The following is a 21,074-nucleotide window of genomic DNA, read 5'->3' on the forward strand; positions in this document are numbered from 1 at the left end:
CACTCCGGAAGAGGTCATCAGATCCCATTACAGATGTTTGTGAACCACCATGTGGTTGGTGGGAATTGAACTCAGGACCTCTGGAAGAGCCAGTGCTCTTAACTACTGAGCTGGCTCTCCAGCCCCTGTTCTGTTATTTCCTTTATGGCAAGCAATTTGAACCTTTCTTCATTTGCCACCAGCATATCTTTCTTACTGCACTGCCTTTTAGGTATTTTGCCCACATATTAATTGGATTGTTCCTGTTCTTGTCGACTTCTAGAGTTGGCTGCATATTTTGACTAGAAATGCATTGTAGAGACACAGATATTGAGCCGTCATTCCATTCTGTTCTAATGCTTTCCTCCTAGCAGAATATTTTACCCTAAAAGCAGTCCAACTTATCAATTTCTTCTTTTCTGAACATGCTTTAGGAGCAGTGTCAAATGAACCATTACCAAATATAATTTCTCCCAGAGTTTCTGCTCTACTATCTTCTAGAACTTTTATAAAGGTCACATTTTATTTGTGAAAGGATAGCCTCTCTTCTGATGTACTGTTTAGTGAAAAAAACATCAGTCAGCTACTAGTCTACTTATCGGCTCTGTATTATGTTATATTCATCCATTTCTCTATTCTGTTACCAAGATACACTACATCTATTACTATAGTTTTACATCAACCTTGAAACTGTGTAGGATCAGAACACTATTATTATTTTTTTCTCCTCCTTCAATATTGTTAGTTATTCAGGATCTCTTGCCTTTCATGTAAACTTACACATGGCTGGGCATGGTGGAGCACACCTTTAATCTCAGCAGTTGGGAGGCAGAGGCAGGCAGATTTCTGAGTTCGAGGCCAGCCTGGTCTACAAAGTGAGTTCCAGGACAGCCAAGGCTACACAGAGAAACCCTGTCAAGAAAAATAAACAAACTTACACATGAGGTTAGAACTGATATCTGTCAACTATGTGTTTTTCTACCCATAAACACAAAATATATTTCTGTTTCGTTCACTCATTTCATCAGTGTTTTTAGTTTTCCTCATAAAGATCCTGCACATAATTTGTTATATTGATATCTATGCATTTCCTTCATCTGGTAGTAACATAAATAGCACTGAGGTTTTCAAAGTTTAATTATATGTGTTCACTGATGTTGGTATTTAGAAAGGGAACTGAATTTTGTATATTAAATTTATATCTTTCATTCTTGTTCATTGTTAATTTCAGAATTAACTTGTTAATTACAGAAGCCCTTATGCCATTGTTGTTATTTATTCTATTTTATTTTTTACATGTGTGCATGCATGCAAATACCTGCAGAGGCCAGAAAAGAGCATTGGTTCTCTCAGAGTTAGAGTTAGTAGGCAGTTGTAAGCCACCTGATGGGAGTGCTGTGAACAAAGTTGGGGTCTTCTGCAAGAGCAATAACTTCTCTTAATCACTGGATCATCTCTCCAGCCCTTTGGGGGAATGGTATATGAATAACTATATCATCTGTGAACAAAAGTAGTTTTATTTCTTTCAGTATGTATACATGATTTATCCATTACCTAAGACTTCTGCTAAAAGGTAAATTTAAAAAGTGAGAGTGGATTTTATTTTCTTATTCCAGATCTAAATGGGAAAGCATCTAGTGTCTTACCTTCAGGATACTGATGTCCTCTGTCAAGATAAAGAAATTCTTCTCTACCTCTAGTTTGCTAAATCGTATTAGAATTTATCAATTTGGCATCTTTTGATAATATCATGTGTTTATTCTCTTCAACTTCTTGATTTGATAGACTACCTTAATTGACTTTTTTTTGAATGTTGGAACACATTTACATACCTGCAGTAAATCCCACCTGACTATGGTAAATTATTCTTTAAAATAATTTATTAATTAAATATTATTTTATTTAAGTGTGTGTGCATATGCAATATGCAGGTACACACACACACACACACACACACACACACACACACACACACACACACTCACTCACGGGTACCCTGCAGAGGCCAAAAGAGATTGCCTAATCCGGTGGACCTGGAATTACAGCTAGTTCTATGGCACACCATGGATGTGCTGAGAACCAAACTCCAGCACTCTGCAAAAACAGCAAAAGTTTTTAACCACTGATTCATGTCTCCAGTTCCTCAGTTAACTAAAATTTTTTAAGAATTTCAGCACCTTTATTCATGAGAGATTTTTGGTCTACCATTTTCTATTTGCAATGTCTTCACCGAGTTTGGGTGAGATGGAAATAGGGTAATCAAGCACTGAGTTAGGCAGTACCCTTTCTGAACGTTTTGTTCTGGAACACACCATAGAGACATCACATAATGTCAACCTTAAGTGTTTGGCACAGTTAACCAGTGTGCTCTCCTGAGAATGATAGTTTTACTTTTGGAGTACAGTATTTGCTGATCCTATGTCATTTAGTGAAACAAAAAGGTTTTTTTTTTAATATTAACGGCCTAGTTTATCAGGTATTTCACAAATTGTGCTTTTGATATTTTATTCAAAACGTCATTGCTAAAGCCACACCTCTACCTAGACTTTGTTCAGTGATGCTCCAAGGCTATTGAGAAGTATGTAAGATCCATGGCTAAATTAATTAACTTATTTACTCGGGATATATGAGGTCAATTGTTCAAGCACTATCTATTGAAAAGACTAGCACCCGTTTCATTTACAACTTTCCTTCTTTGTTGAAAGTTTCCTGACAAACAATGTTTGTGCATATCTATTTCTGGGTTTCCTGTTGTGTTTTATTGATCTATTTATTGTTCCCTTAACCAGTGTCACAGCCTTCATTGTTCCAGCTTATACAATAGGTCTTGAATCATGTAATATCTGTTCTATGACACCATTACTTCTCAGTATTTTTTGTTGTTTTATATCTTTTACTTTTTCATACAAATGACTCACAAAAAGATTTGTTATGATTTTTAATGCTATTGACTAACATTAAATCGTGAAAAACCGATATTAAAAATCTTTAATACTTCAACCCAGTATCATGGACTCTCCAATTATTTATTTTGTTTTTTATATCATTAAAGCCTTATAATTTACATTAAATGCATTGTTGACTATATATATTATTTTTAAGGGCATTAATATGTAGAAATACACATGATTAGTTAAAATTTCTCTTGTTTGTTGCTAGAATATAGGAAAACAATTTATTTTTATACATTAATCTTGGTACTTTGGAATTTCCTACATGGACATTCTTGTGATTTTTTCCCCCTCCATCTATATTCTTTTCATTCCATCTCCCATCTTACTGAATCTAAGGGGGATCATTAACTCTCAGGTCATTAAGTGCTTTCTAACAACAGAATTGAAAACTTTGAAACCCTCTGCATACCAGGTAGGAAACTAGACATTCCTATTTTTAATCCATATATTATATATATGGAGAGGTTTTATTACAAAATTGATATCCCATGATGAGAATATTTCTATGATGTTGAATATTCTCCCATACTTTATGCCTAAGAACAATAATTTATATCAAAATATAGTTTAACCTTAACACTAACCAATTCCCTATTTGGCCAATTGCACTCTTGCCATTTCTATTTTTAAAAGTTTCATGAGAAAACTTCCTACACTGGTTGTTTTCTTAATATAATTTCTAAGAAGCAGACTTCTTGGGTCAAAAGTTTTGCATATTTTTAAATTTTTGACCTATATTGACAAACTTTCTCCCAGAAAAGCTATACTAACCTTTGTTCCTACTATCAGTTGGTAAAAATGACCAGCAAGGGATAGCCTAACATCTTCAAACACTGGCAATTCTATAGGGAATAGTGAACTTAGTATTTTGTTTGAATTATCAGTAAGATTTAGTGTTTATTAGTGTTAAGGAATCATTTTTTTGTTTCTTATTTTATGGTATTGCCATTTTCCCCTAACAATTTCCACTAAAGTATATTTCCTGAGTAAGAATGTGTATTCAGGACCATGCTTTCAATGAAAGGACACAGGAAACCAAAAAAAAAATGTAGTTTTTAGGCATAATATGTGTAGTTTTCAGGCAAGTCTAGAAATACAACTTCCTTATACAGACACAACTTAGAAATATTTCAGTAATCCCATATTCTTTAATTATTGAGGAATGATCATGAATTTCACAATACCTATGTCTAAATGAGGCATTTTTCCCTACCTTCTTGTTAGTGAGAAGAAAATAACTACTTTGTTAATAAATTTATAGTTACACTAACAACCAAGTGATTTACATTCTACATATAAAACTTACTTCAGTGTTTCAGAAATAACTGGCATACTTGAAAACAAATTCATGAGCACGATGCCTTTAAGTAGCATTATTAGTTTTGTACAGCAATATGTATCTGGGGCTACATTACTTGAAAGCATATAGAAGCTATTTTTAAGTGTAAGTTTAAGGTTTACATAAAAATATACCCTGTATTATTGTCCTCCCAGGTGACTTAGTGTACTGTATGAGTGATATCAGATCTACCTGTTTAAAATATCAAGTTAGCTGAATTTTTGCTACCTTCACATTAGGATGATTTATCTCTATCTTACTTGGTAAGCAAATGGAATAACAGAAAATTAAGACCTTTGAAATATTAAACAATCACTAAAATAAAATAAGTTACCCAAATATGAGTTCTAAATCAATTACACATTAAAATAATCTTATATTCCAAGTGGTCCGCTGCAATGGCTAAGTAGGGAAAGGTACCTGCTGCCAAGCGTGGTGACCAGAGATCAATCCCATGACGTGCATGATGGAAAAACAGGCTTCTATGAGTGTGACTCTGGCTTCCGTTCGTGCCAAGCCACAGCACAATTAAAAAAAAAATACATGTAAAGACATAATATTCAAAAATATATAGATGGCAATGCTTCAATTTGAACTTCTGTGTCTGTATCGGCAACAAAACAAAGTTTAGAACAGCTCCCTGGAGCTAAAGCAATCTTGTTTGGAAAACAAAATTTGCCCAAAATTTAAGTTCCCTTTTCTTTTCTTAAACCTAAAAATCACTACCCCATATGCTCACATCTCACGGAAACTACATTACTATCACACTGCCTTCCAAACTGCATTATTTAGGAATGCAAAAACCTTACTCAAAACACCACTGCTGACAGAAAAATCAATCCTAATGCAAATAGAATGGTATTACATCACATATGCTGGTCTTACATTAATGATATATTTAGCTTATCATGCCAATGAGATCCTTAATGATGTAGAAGATAAAGGAGCAGGGGCAGTCAAAGAACTAAACTAACATTGGTGCTATTCAATAATGTTCCAACAATCATTGACATTGATATTTTTCAAGCATATAATAAAATTAAACATAAGGGTCATTAAGAGATATTTTAACATTTCTCAAAATCTAGGGGTTTTCACAATTATAAATGGTTCTTTATGTGCACACTGAACAATTATCAATTTTCACAAACTAAGGTAAATTTAATTTCAACATATGCTTGTAAGTTTGAATTTTAAATAGTTTTGACCTTTCCCAGGAAAGAATTTAATGAGCTACAGTGTATAATCAACCACACCTAAAAACCCAGTATATCTTCTTGAATAAGAAGCACCAATGAGCTGATTTTGTTGAAATGAAGATGTTACACTAATCGCTATGAAGAAGAAAAGTACAGCAATCCAGAGGCATTATCTGAGAGACATCGGCTGGAGAACTTATGACTGACTACTAACTACTGGTATCTGAGAGTCCCAAATCAATTAAACTAACATGTGAAATGGACCTTCAACCTGCATCATTATAGTTATTTTTCAAATAGCTCAGCTGGCCTTAATTGGAAGTAGAAATGCCTGCTACTTTAGTGACCCCTGTTAATAGGATGTAATACAGAATGTAAACAGCCACAGACATACATCTGTGTCGTCAGTGCTCTGCACTTCTCCCAAGATTAGGTCAAAGGGTCAATAAGGCTCCCCCAGTCCAAAACCAAGAAGACATTCCCATGAACTGTGTTTGATAACAGCTCTTACTGTAGACACATCACTATGTCAGCATTACAATAATATTTATTCTACTATAACACATACGGTCAGTGAAAGGCAAAAATGAATCTTTGCTCTGAGTTATGTGGAGTGAACATACCAAGTAAACAAATTCCTTTTTAATTATTAATTTCTTTTAAAAGCTCCTAGAACAGCGAAGGGGGAAAGAAAAGCATAAGAACTTTCCCTCTTTTCATTTATCAAAACTGAAGAATAATATAGGAAGGGCAACATTCAGTAATTCCATAACTTGTGTCTTATTTCACTGGCATGAAGTTTTAGAGTTGAAGTTTCTGTCCCATCCCCTCTGGACTTTAAGACCTCATGTTCAGTTGTCAGAAACAGTGAGAAAGGAAATCTAGGAAGAAGTCAAACCCCTCATCCCATGGTTATGGCTTATTTCCTCATCCTGGAATTAAATAAATATCTCAATCATATTTGCTAGATCATTTGCCCCAAACTAATTGAACCACATACAAACACACACATGCATGCATGCACACACACACACACACACACACACACACACACACACTTCTGCACACAAATCACCTTATCCATGAAAAGTATTGTGCACATATTACTGTCCTCTCTTTTTTTTGCTTTGAGGCTAATTTGGTCCTCTACTAGTAGGTACTCAAATGCACTAGGAAGACAGGGGTCATTAGTAAAAAGACGGTTGACACTATTGGCTAAGATGAGAACAGGAGATCTGCCATGAAATTTCAATTCATCATGTCTTTCTATCTCTTATTAGCATGGATAACAGAGTGGATGGTATTCTCATTAGTCTTTCTATGAGGCCATGGGGATATCCTTTTACAAAAAGGCTACTTGGCTGGTGAAACTTGACCTGAATTTTTTTTCTGGCTAAAAATCTGTTCCATGTCATATGGCATAGGACTATGGCCAAAAATCCAAGTACTTATTTTTTAAAACGTCCTTCCTATCAGCACGTCAACATCACAAGTTTTAGCTGAAGGAGACCTGTTTGACAGGGGATGTTTCTTGTTTGATCAAGAGTACAAGATGGACTCTTGAATATTTCACAACAGAATCAAATTTATCTCTTGTGCAAACATAAAGTCCTTAACTTTCACTTTGGACAGCATGAGGATATATGTTCAATATTGGTACATTTCAGAGATAACAAATGTGAACAGACATAGCAAGTACTGATTCAAATTGGTTTCAAAACAGCGTTTCACTTAATGTATCTGTATGTATTGCTGAGCTTAGAAAAAAAAAGACTATGAGTAGCTGTAATAAGTACTTACGATGATCCATAGATCTTAAGATTACTGTTGTTTTTCTTAAATGTTTATTTATTTTCTGTATGTTCATCAATGGGAATCTAGTCTTATACAAGAAAAACAACTATGCTAACGTGAAAGTTTCTTTGGATGCCTGACAGCTGTTACTAGTCTAATAGGCACATTAAACATCTATTACTTGATCATTTCATTATACTGTATGTCAATTAATTAATGTAACTAAATGTTAAAGTCCATGGAGCATGTGTTATCATCATTATTGAAAGACATTTTTTGTTATTACTTAATTTCTGTCTTATTCCTTTACAGATGGTTAACTCAAAAAATACCAGAGTTCCTCTTTATCTTATGAATCTAAGTTTATAGCTGTTCTCTTTATGCCATACTGAATAATATGTTTTATTTGAGCAGTGAATGATCAACACAGCTTAAGTAATAGGTGGGAAAAGGGGATACTCTATAGGTACAATTGCTACTTTTTAATAAAACCAAAGTTTTCTCTTTTTATTTCTTCAGAAGGTACAAAGGAAATTGAAAGTAAAAGTGCTATCATCTACTGAACTACATCCTACCTGGATCTACTTTTTCTTATTTAGAAGGCCTATGATTTATTTCATCTTTAAAAAACATTATTTTCTAGCTAGTCTTTTCATCTTAAATCCATATCCAATGTTTGTGGAAGTAATCAGGCTATAAATCTTAAATGAATAAAATCTTCTTCAGCATGACCTCGTGATATGATTAAAAGTCCAGGTGCTTTATGCAAAATACGCAAAACTGAAGTCTTGGTTTCTCTTGTCTCTTTCCCATAGTCACTACTCGCATGTTCAGTTCTTTGCCCAGAATGTAATACTTCTTCCCAGGAACATATTTTTAACATTTCAGAATTTTTATTTGTCTCAATTAGGTACCTGAATATTTTTCATCTTAGCCTGTCATTTGAAGAGTCAAATTTTACCTTTATTTGTGTCTATACCTTTGCTTGTGTGTGAATGTATATGGTATATGTGTGTAGTGTATGTGTGTGTGTGTGTGTGTTCACACTCATGTTTGTGCACAGTCATGCCTATACATGGAAGTCAAAGGAATACACTTAGTGTCTTGCTCTATAACTGTTGTATTACTTTGAGACACAGTCTTTTATTGAATCTAGAGTTTGATTGGTGACCATTAAGTCTCAGCATACTCCTGTTTTTTGTCTCCCACATTGCTATGGGTACATATTTTCATACCGGTTAATAAGGATTCAAACTCAAATCCTCATTCTTGTTTAGCAGTCTTCTTCCTGTACTATTTCTCAGCCCCAGTCTCCGTCTTTTTGTTGTTGTTGTTGTTACTGTTACTGTAGTGGTTTAGGCAATGGAATTCAGGGTCTTGTACCTGCTGGGTAATTGCTTTACCTCTCAATTCTATCCCTAGCCTTTTGTTCATTAAATCTCAAAGTGTACATTGCCTCTCTTAAGGAAATATTACAAAGGTCTTTACTCATTCACTTAGATCATCACTTATATATTAAGTTGCTGCCACATGTAAAAGACTGGGCTTGAATTCAAGAAAATGAACTGGCTTCTTCAAAGAATTTCCAGAGCCAAATTGGTACAGTGAAGAGAATATTGTATTTGGAGATCTGTACTTTCATTCTGATCTGTCTATGCACCAAGTCATTTGATGCCATTTTGTTTAAATTTTTCATCTCAAACTTAGTGGATCATGTAACTTGGCTTTGTAAAAATATTTCCGTAATGGCTACAATTTATTAAAAGCTAATCTTCTGCCAATATGCAAATGATTGTGTTGGTTCTGATTATTGATCTTGACTGACAGCCTGATAGGATTTAGAAATACCACTGGACATGCCTATGATGGGCTCTTCTAGATTAGTTTAACTGATGTGGGAAGAACAAGCCTGAGGACAGCACCTTTCCATGGCTCTAGTCCCTATCTGAATGAACAGGAAAAAGGGTACTGAGTAGCAGTATTTGTCTCTCTGTTTCCTGACCACAGACAAAATGTGATCAGTTGCCTCAATTCCTGCAGCAATGCTGTTCTGGGCATGATGAAACATACTCTCAAACTGAGCCAAAATCAATGTTTCTTTCCATAAACTTGCTTTTCTGCCAGTTTCCCCCCCCCCACAGGAATGAGGAAAATTAATCCAATGGTGATAACTATTTCTTCCATTGTAGGAATGGAAAAACCGTAAGTATACTAGTGGTTTTCAACCTTTCCTAATGCTGTGACCCTTCAATATAGTTCTTATATTGTAGTAACTCAAACCATTAAATTATTTTATTACAGCCGGGTGTGGTGGCGCAGGCCTTTAATCCCAGCACTTGGGAGGCAGAGGCAGGCAGATTTCTGAGTTCAAGGCCAGCCTGATCTACAGAGTGAGTTCCAGGACAGCCAGGGCTACACAGAGAAACCCTGTCTCAAAAAAACAAAAAAAAAAAAAAAATTTCATTGCCACTTCATAACTCTAATTATGTATAACTGTTACTGTTATGAATCATAAACTAAGTATGTGATATGCAGGATATCTGATATATGACCCTTGTGAAAGGGTCATTTGACCTCCAAAGGGGTCACAGCACACAGGTTGAGAACCACTGATCTAGACAGTAATATTCCCCATAAGACAGTTGTAAAACTACAGGTTGAATCTACAGTAATTCCAAAGTCACCATGTTACTATCTTTAAAACAATCAGAATTTACTTTTAAAAATATTAAGCTGTCTAACTGAGGGTTAAGATCGTGCTTAGCCCAGGTTGTCCTTTAACTCATAACCCTCTGTTTCCCGAGAGCTGAAATTACAGACATGCATACCAAGACAAAGTTATCTGATTTTATGGGACTCTCTTCCTCTCTTCTTCTTCCACCTAGATAAACTTTAATATGTATACTCTCTTTAATGCTTCTTTTTAATGTTTAATAATCATGTGAAATTCCAAGGCGAGCTTAGAAAAAGTGCTTTTTGTCTGGCTTTCACCAGAGATGTAGCAGATCCCTGGATGGCCACAAATTGCTAAGCTTCTTTTTTCTTCTCTTACTACGCTGGTGGCTTGCCTTTCCTGAGAATTCTAGACTCCCACTTTATTTAATCCAAACATAAATGTTTGCAAGCTTTAGCTTGGAAGAGAAAAAATGAGTGAGAATTTACGCTCTCGGGGATCCAGTTTACTTTTATAGAGCACGAACGGATCCATGCGACACAGTTTTGTCTCCAGCAGCTCTGCCAGACTTAGTATAGTCTGGTTCATTAGAAACATATAATAAAATATTCTTCACAATTCAGTTCTTCAACTTCACTTTGATCAATACTTCATTACCTAAGTTAGATCTGCCAAAAGGGGCAAACTTGTCAGCCCATTTGTCCCATATTTGCATGAATATTATGCTGTGAATGTTACGCTCCTTTGAACTTCAAAAGAACTTCCTGGCCTCATTGACTACAACTTTAACAACAGAGAATAATGGAGTTATAGAAAGATCCTTTCCTGGCTAAGGACCTCAAATTTTGCTGATGCTGGACAGTAGCAAACTTTTACATAAGCAACAAATGGCTCATTCATCCACTGCAGTGCACTATCAGTATTTTCTGGTGTCCTTAGCCTGTCTTCCTGCTTGTGAAAGCGACTACAACTATGGCTAATTAGCCAGTAGCAAGTGGCAACACAAGCCTTCACCACTCCTTGTGAACAGAGTTTTCTGCATACAAAGCATTCTTCCTAAAACTCTTGCACAGCAATTTCCACAGCAGTTGAGAAAAGATCTCTTTCACTACAAGGGTACCTCCCTCACTTCCTACCCATGCTCCTGGACTTCAGATAAATCTATTCTAACAAGCACGTGAAAACTCAAAAGCTGGGTTTTCCTCGAGTAAAATGGAGACAGATGAAAAAAAAATGAATACTTCTATGTTTATATATTTTTCTCAGCTTTGTAAAATTTAAAAAATAACCCTCTTTTTTATGTACTCCTGTGCCTTCTTTTTCTCCTGTACTAGATAGTAAAAATATGTGTCTTTTTACTTTGAAGAACTTTCCCCTTTTTAAAATATAGTGATTTCCACTTGTAGAAATTCTGGAATAGATGACATAAAAAGATCATAAATATTACTCATGAGCCCAGAGACTTAAAAAGCAATTCTCTGGTGCATCCCATCTATGAATCTAAATTTTTCATGAAAACAGAGAACTATGGATTAACTCCAAAAGAAAATGTAATAATATAGGGTGGGAGAGACCTCCCAGGAAATTCAGTAGCCACAGAGGAAAGGAATACAGACCTGACCACACAGAATTTAAACAGTGATATAAAAATACAACTTACGCAAGCAATATTTGGAATAACTAAAAGCTAGTAAGATTTTTATACATGAAAATTAAGTAACTAATAAGTCCAATTAAGCCAAAATGTTACTGAAAAGATCACATCAGAATAGGAAGATATGAAGGCAAAAATGAAATATAATTTCTCTAAGTAAGATGATCCTCCAACATAAAGATTAAAAGTGCATTTGGTAAGGGAATTATAACTGGACATAGTAGGAACTTACTGAAGAGCACTTTGATAGCAGTTATCAATATTAAAACTAAAATCACTATTTGACTATCAATTTTCCAGGAATGTGTGCATTAACATCTAAAGGGTTTCACTAATGCCCTTAATTGTAATGTCAAAAACTAGAAGCAACATATCTACAAATAGAGGATGCTTAGTTAGACCATGAAATATACATACAGTTGAAAGTGATCTAGTCATTATAAAGACATGACATTGTTAAAAAATGTTTTAACATGATATGGAAGGCTATCATGTATATATTTGTCTTTCTGAGAAATAATTTAAGAAAAAATTATAGGGCCACCAATTTTTTTAAATGAGGTTTTATTACAGTCCTTGGATCATTTGTGGAAATTCTCCATTTGTTTGATATTTCCACTGTTTATAACTTGTTATTGTTAGGGTATCAATATAAATATATGTGCATGAGCATTTCATATGTGAAAGAAACATATCTGAAGCACATGCTGTGAGATTTCCTCTTTAGTAAAGATTATTCGGCATATCTTTGATTTGGGTGTGGCCACATGAAATTTCAGCAAACAATTACTCCGATGATGGCCTCACCATCTGAATATAATCTGAAATAATAGATCAAAACCAGTTCCTTAAGCCTTCTTTTACACCAACCAAATATTAAAATGACTTGGGACATAATAATAGGCACAAAGAAACATTAGAAAGTATCAGTTTAGGCTTCATAAATCATCTTTCTTTGATTTGTCAACAAAGCTCTAAGTTTTATGGATAATATTCTTCAGTTCTTGGTAAGGATGGAAGACCTCCAAGAAGAAATAGTCTATCGAGAGTTACAATATTCCCTATGAGGCCATTAGTAACCCAGGCTATAAGGGAAATGTCTCTCTAAGGGACCAGGAATTTTTGATATCTGCTAATTGTTAACGGAGTTAAGAATGGGCAGACAACATTTCTATCACATGCACTTAAATAAACGGAGAGTGTTCTGATATAGGCTACTCTGTGGACGGAAGGAAAAGTGGGTAATGTGAGAAAGACAGGGGGAGAAGCTCAAATTTCCTTTCAGAGACTGTCCCCCACTTCTCTTCCATTTATGCCTCACTTATACTAGCTGAGATCACAGATGCTTAAGCTCTGTGCTTTTTCTCCCAGGAAGAAGACCGCTTGCTATGAAAAAAATCATTGTGGAACAGACACACTCTTAATGATAGAATGGGCTTGGCTCTGCCCTCCATATCAAGTGTCTTCTGCCACCCATATTTAATTCTATGATAGAAGAGATAAATGTTCAAGTGATGGGATTCAGATGCTGCTAACAGCTCCTATCAAGAATAATTTACAGCTCTTTCTTGTGAATAAGTTTGGTGGAGCACAGAATATACCCCTATTGGACCAATTCCACTTTGTGCTCTTTTTTTTTTCTTTTTGAGCCCTAAAAAAGACTCAGAGTTTAGTTTCCTCCTTAAATATAGAGCAAGTATTGACCTCAAATGTGACTGTAAGTGGCCAAAAGAAGTTGAGGCCTATGCTGTGCAAATGTAGCAGAGAGCTTGTAATATGAACAGATATATCAGTGGCAAGAAGGGGTAACAAATTATACTTCATCCCCCCAAGGACTCCTGCCACCCTTATTTTCTGTTAGCCCAGACAGATCACTGATTTTCTAGAACTATCCCCTGGGTTTGTGTGGCCATTCCTCTCAATAAATGACATCTAATTTCCTAACAGTTCTTGAAACGTAAGTTTCATCTCTGGGTCTGAATCCAGTTCCTTCATTGATTTTCGATAACAGGGATATGCAGAGCCCTGCCTTCTTTCTTTGCTTTCTTTGTTTTATGCTTTTTCATAAACTAAAACCTTCACTGAAGAGTCTGAAAATGGGAAAAAATCCAGCTCATCTGTCAGATATTTCTAGAGTTACATAAAATGGAATGATATTTGTACAGTTGAGAAGAGGAAAGCGAAAATGTGTCATGTGCTCTTTGAGATGAAAACTATACGATAATCAGAAAAACAGCCTCAAGTTTAGTTGGCTTGATTCAAAGCTCTCATTCTTTATCGACACACACATAAATCAGTAACATTTATTTTCTTCTCATAGAACATGAGCATGGCTGCATTTGGGCTAATCATAATCCCTACAGACTATAACTACAATTTTAAAGATGTGATGAATTTGAGATTATTTTAAAAGTGGAAGATACTTACGTTTTGCTTGTTCTGTTTTGCTTCCTTCTAGGAAAACAAAGATGAAAAACAAGGAAATGATGTATTTCATGCCATCCATCTTCTACTTTCTTCTCCTTTGAGCTATGGCAAAATGCAACGCACAGACTCTGAGGAGAGGAGTGGTGGACTAAAGCTGTTGAGAAGGAATAAGAAAGAAGTAATTAAAACAGATCCCCAGGGACCAATGAGCATCAGTGATACTTAGGCTTCTAACTGGCTAAAAAATCCTGGAGAATGTAGTGGAGCACAAGCATTGTTTGCAGAAGAAAAAGAACTTCCCTCCCCTGTCTTGTAAAGAATCTGGGAGGAAATTCTCATGAGTTGACTGCATATTCCTGTCCAACACTTAGACCAAATCCTAACAAGCAAATCATAGGAAAATAAGAAAGAAAAATTGAAAAATATTGGAAATTTTACTTTTTGGTGGATGGGAGTAGAGAATCAGAAATTAGGAGTTTATTTTTTAAAAAAAATAAAAGGTTATTCGGGCAAAAGATATACAAGTAGCAAGGATTTTACCACAAAGATGTCTGAAAGACAAGCTTAGTAGCCTTCAATTTAGACTAATTTTATCATTAATCATTCAAAGATCCTTCCTCAATCAGTGGTTCTTTTGTGTCTTCTATGAGACCTAAAGTAATCTTCACATTGGGTAGTTAGGCTGCAAAATGTAGATAGAATCTGGTAATGGATGCAATTCAACATCTGAGAAGTTTTATTGCTTAGAATAGTTCAGACATATTTCTTCCCATGAAGCCCATTGTGAAAAGAAATGTAAAATGGGTAATTTTAAGAGAAAATAAGCAAATTTCAACAGTGATTCAATTTGCCCTACCGTGCAAGAGGCTGTTAAAGAAACCACAATTCTTTAAAAATAGGAATTGGTGGGCAAGCTTGAAAACTTGAGCTTCTGCAGCCTTAAAACCCAGACAATTTGCTTGCATCTAGTCATGACTATTTTCCATGGAATTTAGAGTTCACAAAATTCTTCCAGCAGGTGATTGGAAAATATTTAAATATTCTAGAAGCATTGCATTCAATCAAGGGTTAATCATAATAGTAACATACACACATGGGTGTTTTCAGTGAATCCAATGTAAATATTGATGAACTATTTATTTGAAGGAACAGATTCTCTCTCTCTCTCTCTCTCTCTCTCTCTCTCTCTCTCTCTCTCTCTCTCTCTCACACACACACACACACACACACACACACACACAGAGTTGAATCTTTTTGGGCTCTTTAGTAGATGTCACAGCTTTTTCTTTAAAGGCTATGAAACTGCCATGAACGTTTTAAAAAAAAATCCATTGTTTCAGCATAGCTTGTCATCCCAGTGGGCAGATGCACAAGAATCACTGTAAGTTCAAGGCCCTCACTGGGATACTTTGTCTAAAACACCAAAACAAACAACAATAACAACAAAAACCCACCAAAAACAACAAAATCCCTTTTTTTTCAGATTATAAATCTATGCTGATCATACAGAATTATTTGTGCTTTCAGCCTGATTTGTAGTACATATCTACTGTCTTTCTCAGCTCTCTCTGCATATTATGAAAGGTTCACATTCTCCTAGGGCATGTTCCTAGCCTTGCTGAAGCCTGAATTCTGATGCTTTTGTCTGTGTTGTGGGCTTCCAACTCCTTTCAGTCATTTAGAAACTCACTGTATGTTGAGATCCCTTCAAAGCACAGCATTTTTATTAACAGTTTACCACAACCACCCACCCCAATGGAGTTCTTCCTGAGCCTACTTTAATAAGCGTTTTCCTCTAGGTCTCTGAAAGACAAAGGTTCTAACTTTTGAAATCTAATTTATCATAATCATATATGGATCTCAAGGGGTGCTTCTAAAACCATGGCTTTTGAGTCTCCCCATGCAAGAATCAACGGGCTTGTTTTTCTTGTACAATGGTTAGGCGATTTGGTGAACAGTAGCATTGCTTCATAACTCAAGCTGGCAAGAAAATGGCCCTTAGAATTTTTTGCTTTTCTTGGGTCCCAACTAATGTTATGAGCAAACAGAAAAGTTGGTGACTAGAGAGCAATTAATCTCTTTTGGCATTCCTGTCATCTCTGTGGCCTCCCAGGAGGTGATGGAGAACATCAGAAAATGAATCGTTTTATAAATATTCACGTATGATTTACAAGATCCTCAAGTCTTGCCTTTGTGTTCTGTGCAGAAATATGAACCGAAAAAGATTCACTCCCCAGGGCTCTTCGTTATTCTATTTCTCTTTATTCCTTTACCTTTCTATTTTGGGGCAGGAGGTTGTTCAAGACATTTGTTGGGACTGTAGTAATAAACAGAAGCATCGCTCAGGAAACATCCGACTCTTATTCCTGCAAAGAGCCAAAGTGTCCCTAATTTTTCAAATTATACTTTGACCCAGTTAACTGGAGTTATTTCTGCATTAACTCTCTGCTTCACACAGACTGCTGTGCTGCTGAACTTGCACTGGCTCTTATAGGTTACTGAGAAATGTAACCACTGATCTGTTGGAGGTGGGGGTGGGGGTGGGGTAAGGACAAAGGATCCACGGCCCAAGAAGAATGGAACAAAGAAAATAAAACCCTGCAAATAACCCTAGGGGTGAAGATGGGATGGGAGAGAGTTTGGGTTTTCTAAGAGATGGAGCCCATGTGTCAGATACCCAGGGAAAGGCATCAATTCAGGTGTCTTTAGGAAACCAGGGTTCACATTGCTCATTTGCATCAAGCAAAGAGGCCAACTGCTCCTTACTGGGCTTTAACTACAACCTCATCAGGGCCCATACTCTCAAAGCAGATCTCCAGAGCAGAACAGAGCCAGAGACATCTCTAAAGAAAAGGCAACAGTTATCCATTTGACAGACACCACTTTACACCTGACAGCAGCTCTTCAAGGCTCAGGGGGAAGCTTGACTGACCTTGTAATTTCAGACATCTGTGGGATAGCCCCTTGGGTAGCAATTTTCTTTCTGACAAACAATAAGAAAGACACTGGAGACCCCAATCCTTGTCCATCAGCTGAAAGCCTCTCACCAGGCTACCACCCAACAACAAAAGCTCCCTAAACTCCTGGTGGGCTACCAAAGAAGGATGAGAGTTTGAGTCCAAGGTATCTCTTGTCAGGGGCAGAGCATTCATCAGTGCTTACAACTGACTAAGAGAATGCCTTGCTTTGGACTTATAAAACACCTTCTAATCTAGCATTCTGTTTGACTCCATACAATTATATCTCAAACACAGGAGGGTGCACTGGAGGGAGAAGGAAATGAGTTAGTAGTAGGGATGGAAGGTAACGTTTTTTCAGGCCCTGAAACCCAGCAATCCCATTTGTTTCTTGAGCCTAGTATGTCAAACTGATCCCAGAGGTCTGGCCTTGAAAAAAAAAAAAAAAGGAAGGGGTGGAATGGGGAGAATGCCCAAAAGAGACAGGAGCCTCTCCTCTACCCACCCTTAACTTGTGAATCAGTCCACAGTACCTCACTAAAGGAGCAAAACTAGCTCTTTCCTGCACATATGTAGTAGTAAAGCAAAGCATAAAACCCGTAGGTAGCTTGGCAGGGAATGCATGTACTGCTTCTGGAAGACTAAGAAGTACCAGAACAAGTAGAAAGGCTGGGTGAACAGAGAGCAGCACGTTGTGGGTTCAAATCCCCAGCCCCAGTCTGTTTCTTGGGGTACCTGGGGTTCTACCTTCATTCTATCAGCAGGACTATAGAACTGGTTGGGATTGCAGGTCCTAAAGTTCAAAGCACCCTGTGGGAACGTCCAGGAGCAGTTCCAGGGAACAGAATGCACCCCACCTGTGAAAAGATAGGAAAGCGAGGCAGAAGTTGGGAGAAAGGCTTAAGGCACTGGTTACTGACCTGGGCACTGGCTTCCTCCTGCTGCCACGCTTGCACACGCTCTGAGCTCCCTGGGGCGCTCCTCCGAGGTCTGGGGCTCGCAGGTTGTGGCGAGAACTTGAGTGCGCGCGAAGGGGGAGGGGGGACTCAAAAGTGGGTGGGAGGAAAAACATCACCGCCCTCGCACCACGAGGGAGCAGAGGCTCACTTGGCTCCAGGGGGCAGAGCCAAGGCGCGGGCGCGGCGGCCCGGGGCCACCTGCCCGCCCGCCTGTCCGCTCCCCACTTGGCTCGGCCGCCTGGCGCTGGCGGGAAGTTCTCCAGCAAGCAGCCCAGCCGCTGCAAACACGCACCCCTTCTTGGTCCCAGCACCCGGCTTTATTGATACATCCCAGACCCGAAAGTTACAAAACGGGGAGAAAGTGTGAGGCTCAGCCGGCACTTTCCCATCACGCAGCGCCCCCACCACACACCCCTCCTTTGGCTAGTAGAGCGTTGGGGTCTTAAAGGGACCGCGCATCTTCTGCAAGCCATCCTCTGCCTCTGCAGTGGATGCTCCGAAGAGCTCCCCACCTATGCTGCTTGTCCTGAAGACCCTAACTCTTTACTACCCATGGCTCCTCTGCACGGATGCACCTCTCCTTCTCTCCTGCGGGCCAGGGACCCTTCCCTTCTGCACCTGGTCTGCTCCTGAGCCTCGGTGTGCAAGTTGAATTGGCCTTACAAATCACATCCTAACACAGCTTATCATTTCAGGGCATTTCTCATATTGTCACCACAAGTGACAAAGGCTTGGTGTTTTTCTGAACATGATGAGGAAAAGGGAGGGAGACTGAGGGGAACAAGTCTCTGCCACCAAGAGATTGCTCTCCCAAACCCCAGATCACGTGGGAGAGGTCCCTACTAACTGCTAAATAGTTTGAGGAAAATTTGAGGTGGCCTGATATCACCACTGTTGCTTCACCAGTCATTCAGACTCTATTTTGGACTAAGAGCCTGACCTTCAAAAATCAAGCCAAGAAGAGTGAGTAGTACTTCTGAAGCTTGCAGACACATGACTCCTGGTGTGTCCTGATGTATCAGATTCTTTGGAATCCTCAAAAACTCACAAAAGCAACTTCTTGACGGACTATCCCCATTCAGAGTTTAAGCTCCCAAATTTGGAGGAGAGCTGAAGGGTGTTTTGTGAATGAAATGGGTGATACTGATATTCTAAACATGTGTCCCACTTTATAGCTTACAGAGTGCATACAATGCACCACATCAATATTAGTATTTAAAATCTCGACAGTTTCCTTACAAACTAAATAAACTATCAATAGCCTTCCTGATAGAATGCTTCGGACCTTCTGTGCCAGTCAAATCAACTTCTACCACAGAAATGGAAACTGACTTGTGCAGTGGATGTATGCAAGGTAAATGACATATTTGAGATTCTAAGTCATATATCCCGAGTCTTAACTCATTACACCGTATTATCTCTAGTCTACAGATGGAAATGCAATTGAAATTGTGGTTAGTGAAAAGCAAGCAAGCCAGCAAACAAAAAAACCACACCTTGGGAGCAAGGCACAAATGAATATTGAAACAATAATTGTCCTTAGAAGGAATTCTTTTTCTACCTACTTAAGTATTAGTATCATTCAGCCAGGCCTTGCATTGCTAGAGATGTTTATTTCATTGTTAACAAGAGAGAGACGCCCTTTCTGAGATGTTACCTTCAGAGCTTAAAGTGTCTAGCTCCATTCTGCTGCCCAAGTAGCCATACATTGCCATGTGCATTCAATTTGTGCTATAGTAAATTAGCTTGAACTTGGAGCTGTGTTGCCTTCTATTTCTGTGCCATTTAATGTGCTGATATTTTGTATCACTAACCAGAGTTCTTCAAGAGCTAGGACGGCTTGTTCACTTCCCTTTGTGTGTGTGTGCTCTAACTCTTACCAGCCTTTCCAGCACGCATACAGAAGTATTCAGGGAATGGGTTTTAAGAAACAGAGACAATCATGGATCCTAGCTTTTGAAATAAATAGACTTACTGAGGTTGAAAAACCTCATCTAGCTGACTAAAACCACTCAGCCCTGCTGGTTGGTATAGTATCTAGATTACTGCATGATAAAACATCCCCACACTTAGTGGCTTAAAGCAAGTTATCATTGTCAATTGGTTCTACTTAATTAGTTCTATTGAATCCACTCAAGATCGTTTATACATTTTGTTGGCAACAGTAAATGTGGCTGCTGTAATTCCCTGAGAGATGCTTTATTAGTATAAATGTTGTGGTCCTTGTTTGAGCTCTGGTCTTGATTCGTAAACTGCAACTCTGCTTTAGGTGGATAAAAATGTAGCCTTCCTACCAGTTCTTTTCCAAAATAAGCTGATGCCTATCTACGTGTGTGCCTTGTGTTCTCTACTTAGCAAAAGTAGATTTCCCCCCAAGATGGTTTTCAAGAAGCAAGTTCAAGTTATTCCACCTATCAATCACTTGCTTCTTTTATTGCTGCACAATATTTTGTGATAAGGTCACATATCTCATTGAAAGACTGATTCTAAATTTGGGCTACTACAAGAAAAGTTGCTACAAATATTTGTCTACAATTTTTGCATAAACAATACTACATTGCTCTAAGATAAATGCCCAAGAGTGAAACTCTTGCTTGTTTGACAAATGCATATATAATATAATTTTATAATAACTGTGTAGTTCTTTTTAGAGCAACTATACTTTTTAAAATATGTCCATTACCAGTGTATGTGATTTCCTGCTTATTGCATTTCTACCAGCATTTACTACTGCTATTAGTTTTATTTATTCTAGTAGATGTGTCCTGTTTTGATTTTAGCTTATATTAAGTATTTTGTAAACATAGATAATTTATTCTGAAGTTTATATTGAAATACATGGAACTTTGGTTAACTAAAACAATATTGAATAAAATGAGAGAACCCTCACTTAATTATATTTAATTCTGTTTTAATTTTATTCTCTTGATAAAATTAAGCGCTTATTTGACATTTGTAGATCTCTGTGAATATTTTTCCTAGTCTATAGCTTATCTTTTATTCTCTTTTCATGGGCTTCTGCAGATTTAAAAAAAAAGGTTTCTTATAGGGATTTGCATAAGTGCTTTGCATGTGAATTTGTATGTGTGGGTCCGCTTGAGTGTATATATATGTGGGGGGGGGACTGAGGTTAATGTC

General features: G+C 37.3%; 1 protein-coding gene across 4 annotated transcripts in view; it reads right to left on the bottom strand.

Moving 5' to 3' along the window:
* Chrdl1 (chordin like 1) overlaps positions 1-18,346 on the bottom strand; it is a 106,814-nt gene extending 88,468 nt beyond the window's left edge. For 2 of the 4 annotated variants that reach the window (XM_029534514.1, XM_029534513.1), the window contains exons 1-2: positions 17,898-18,106; positions 14,021-14,174 (exon numbers count right to left, since the gene is read on the bottom strand). In XM_029534514.1, coding sequence (XP_029390374.1) covers positions 14,021-14,099 — 79 coding nt within the window. In that variant the 5' untranslated portion in view covers positions 14,100-14,174; positions 17,898-18,106. Of the gene's footprint in view, positions 1-14,020; positions 14,175-17,897 lie in introns of those variants that run through there. The other 2 variants (XM_021187908.1, XM_021187904.2) reach the window with 2 other exon arrangements.
* Positions 18,347-21,074: the final 2,728 nt, after the last annotated feature.

This window comes from Mus pahari, chromosome X, assembly GCF_900095145.1.
Source record: "Mus pahari chromosome X, PAHARI_EIJ_v1.1, whole genome shotgun sequence".
Classification (NCBI taxonomy): domain Eukaryota; kingdom Metazoa; phylum Chordata; class Mammalia; order Rodentia; family Muridae; genus Mus; species Mus pahari.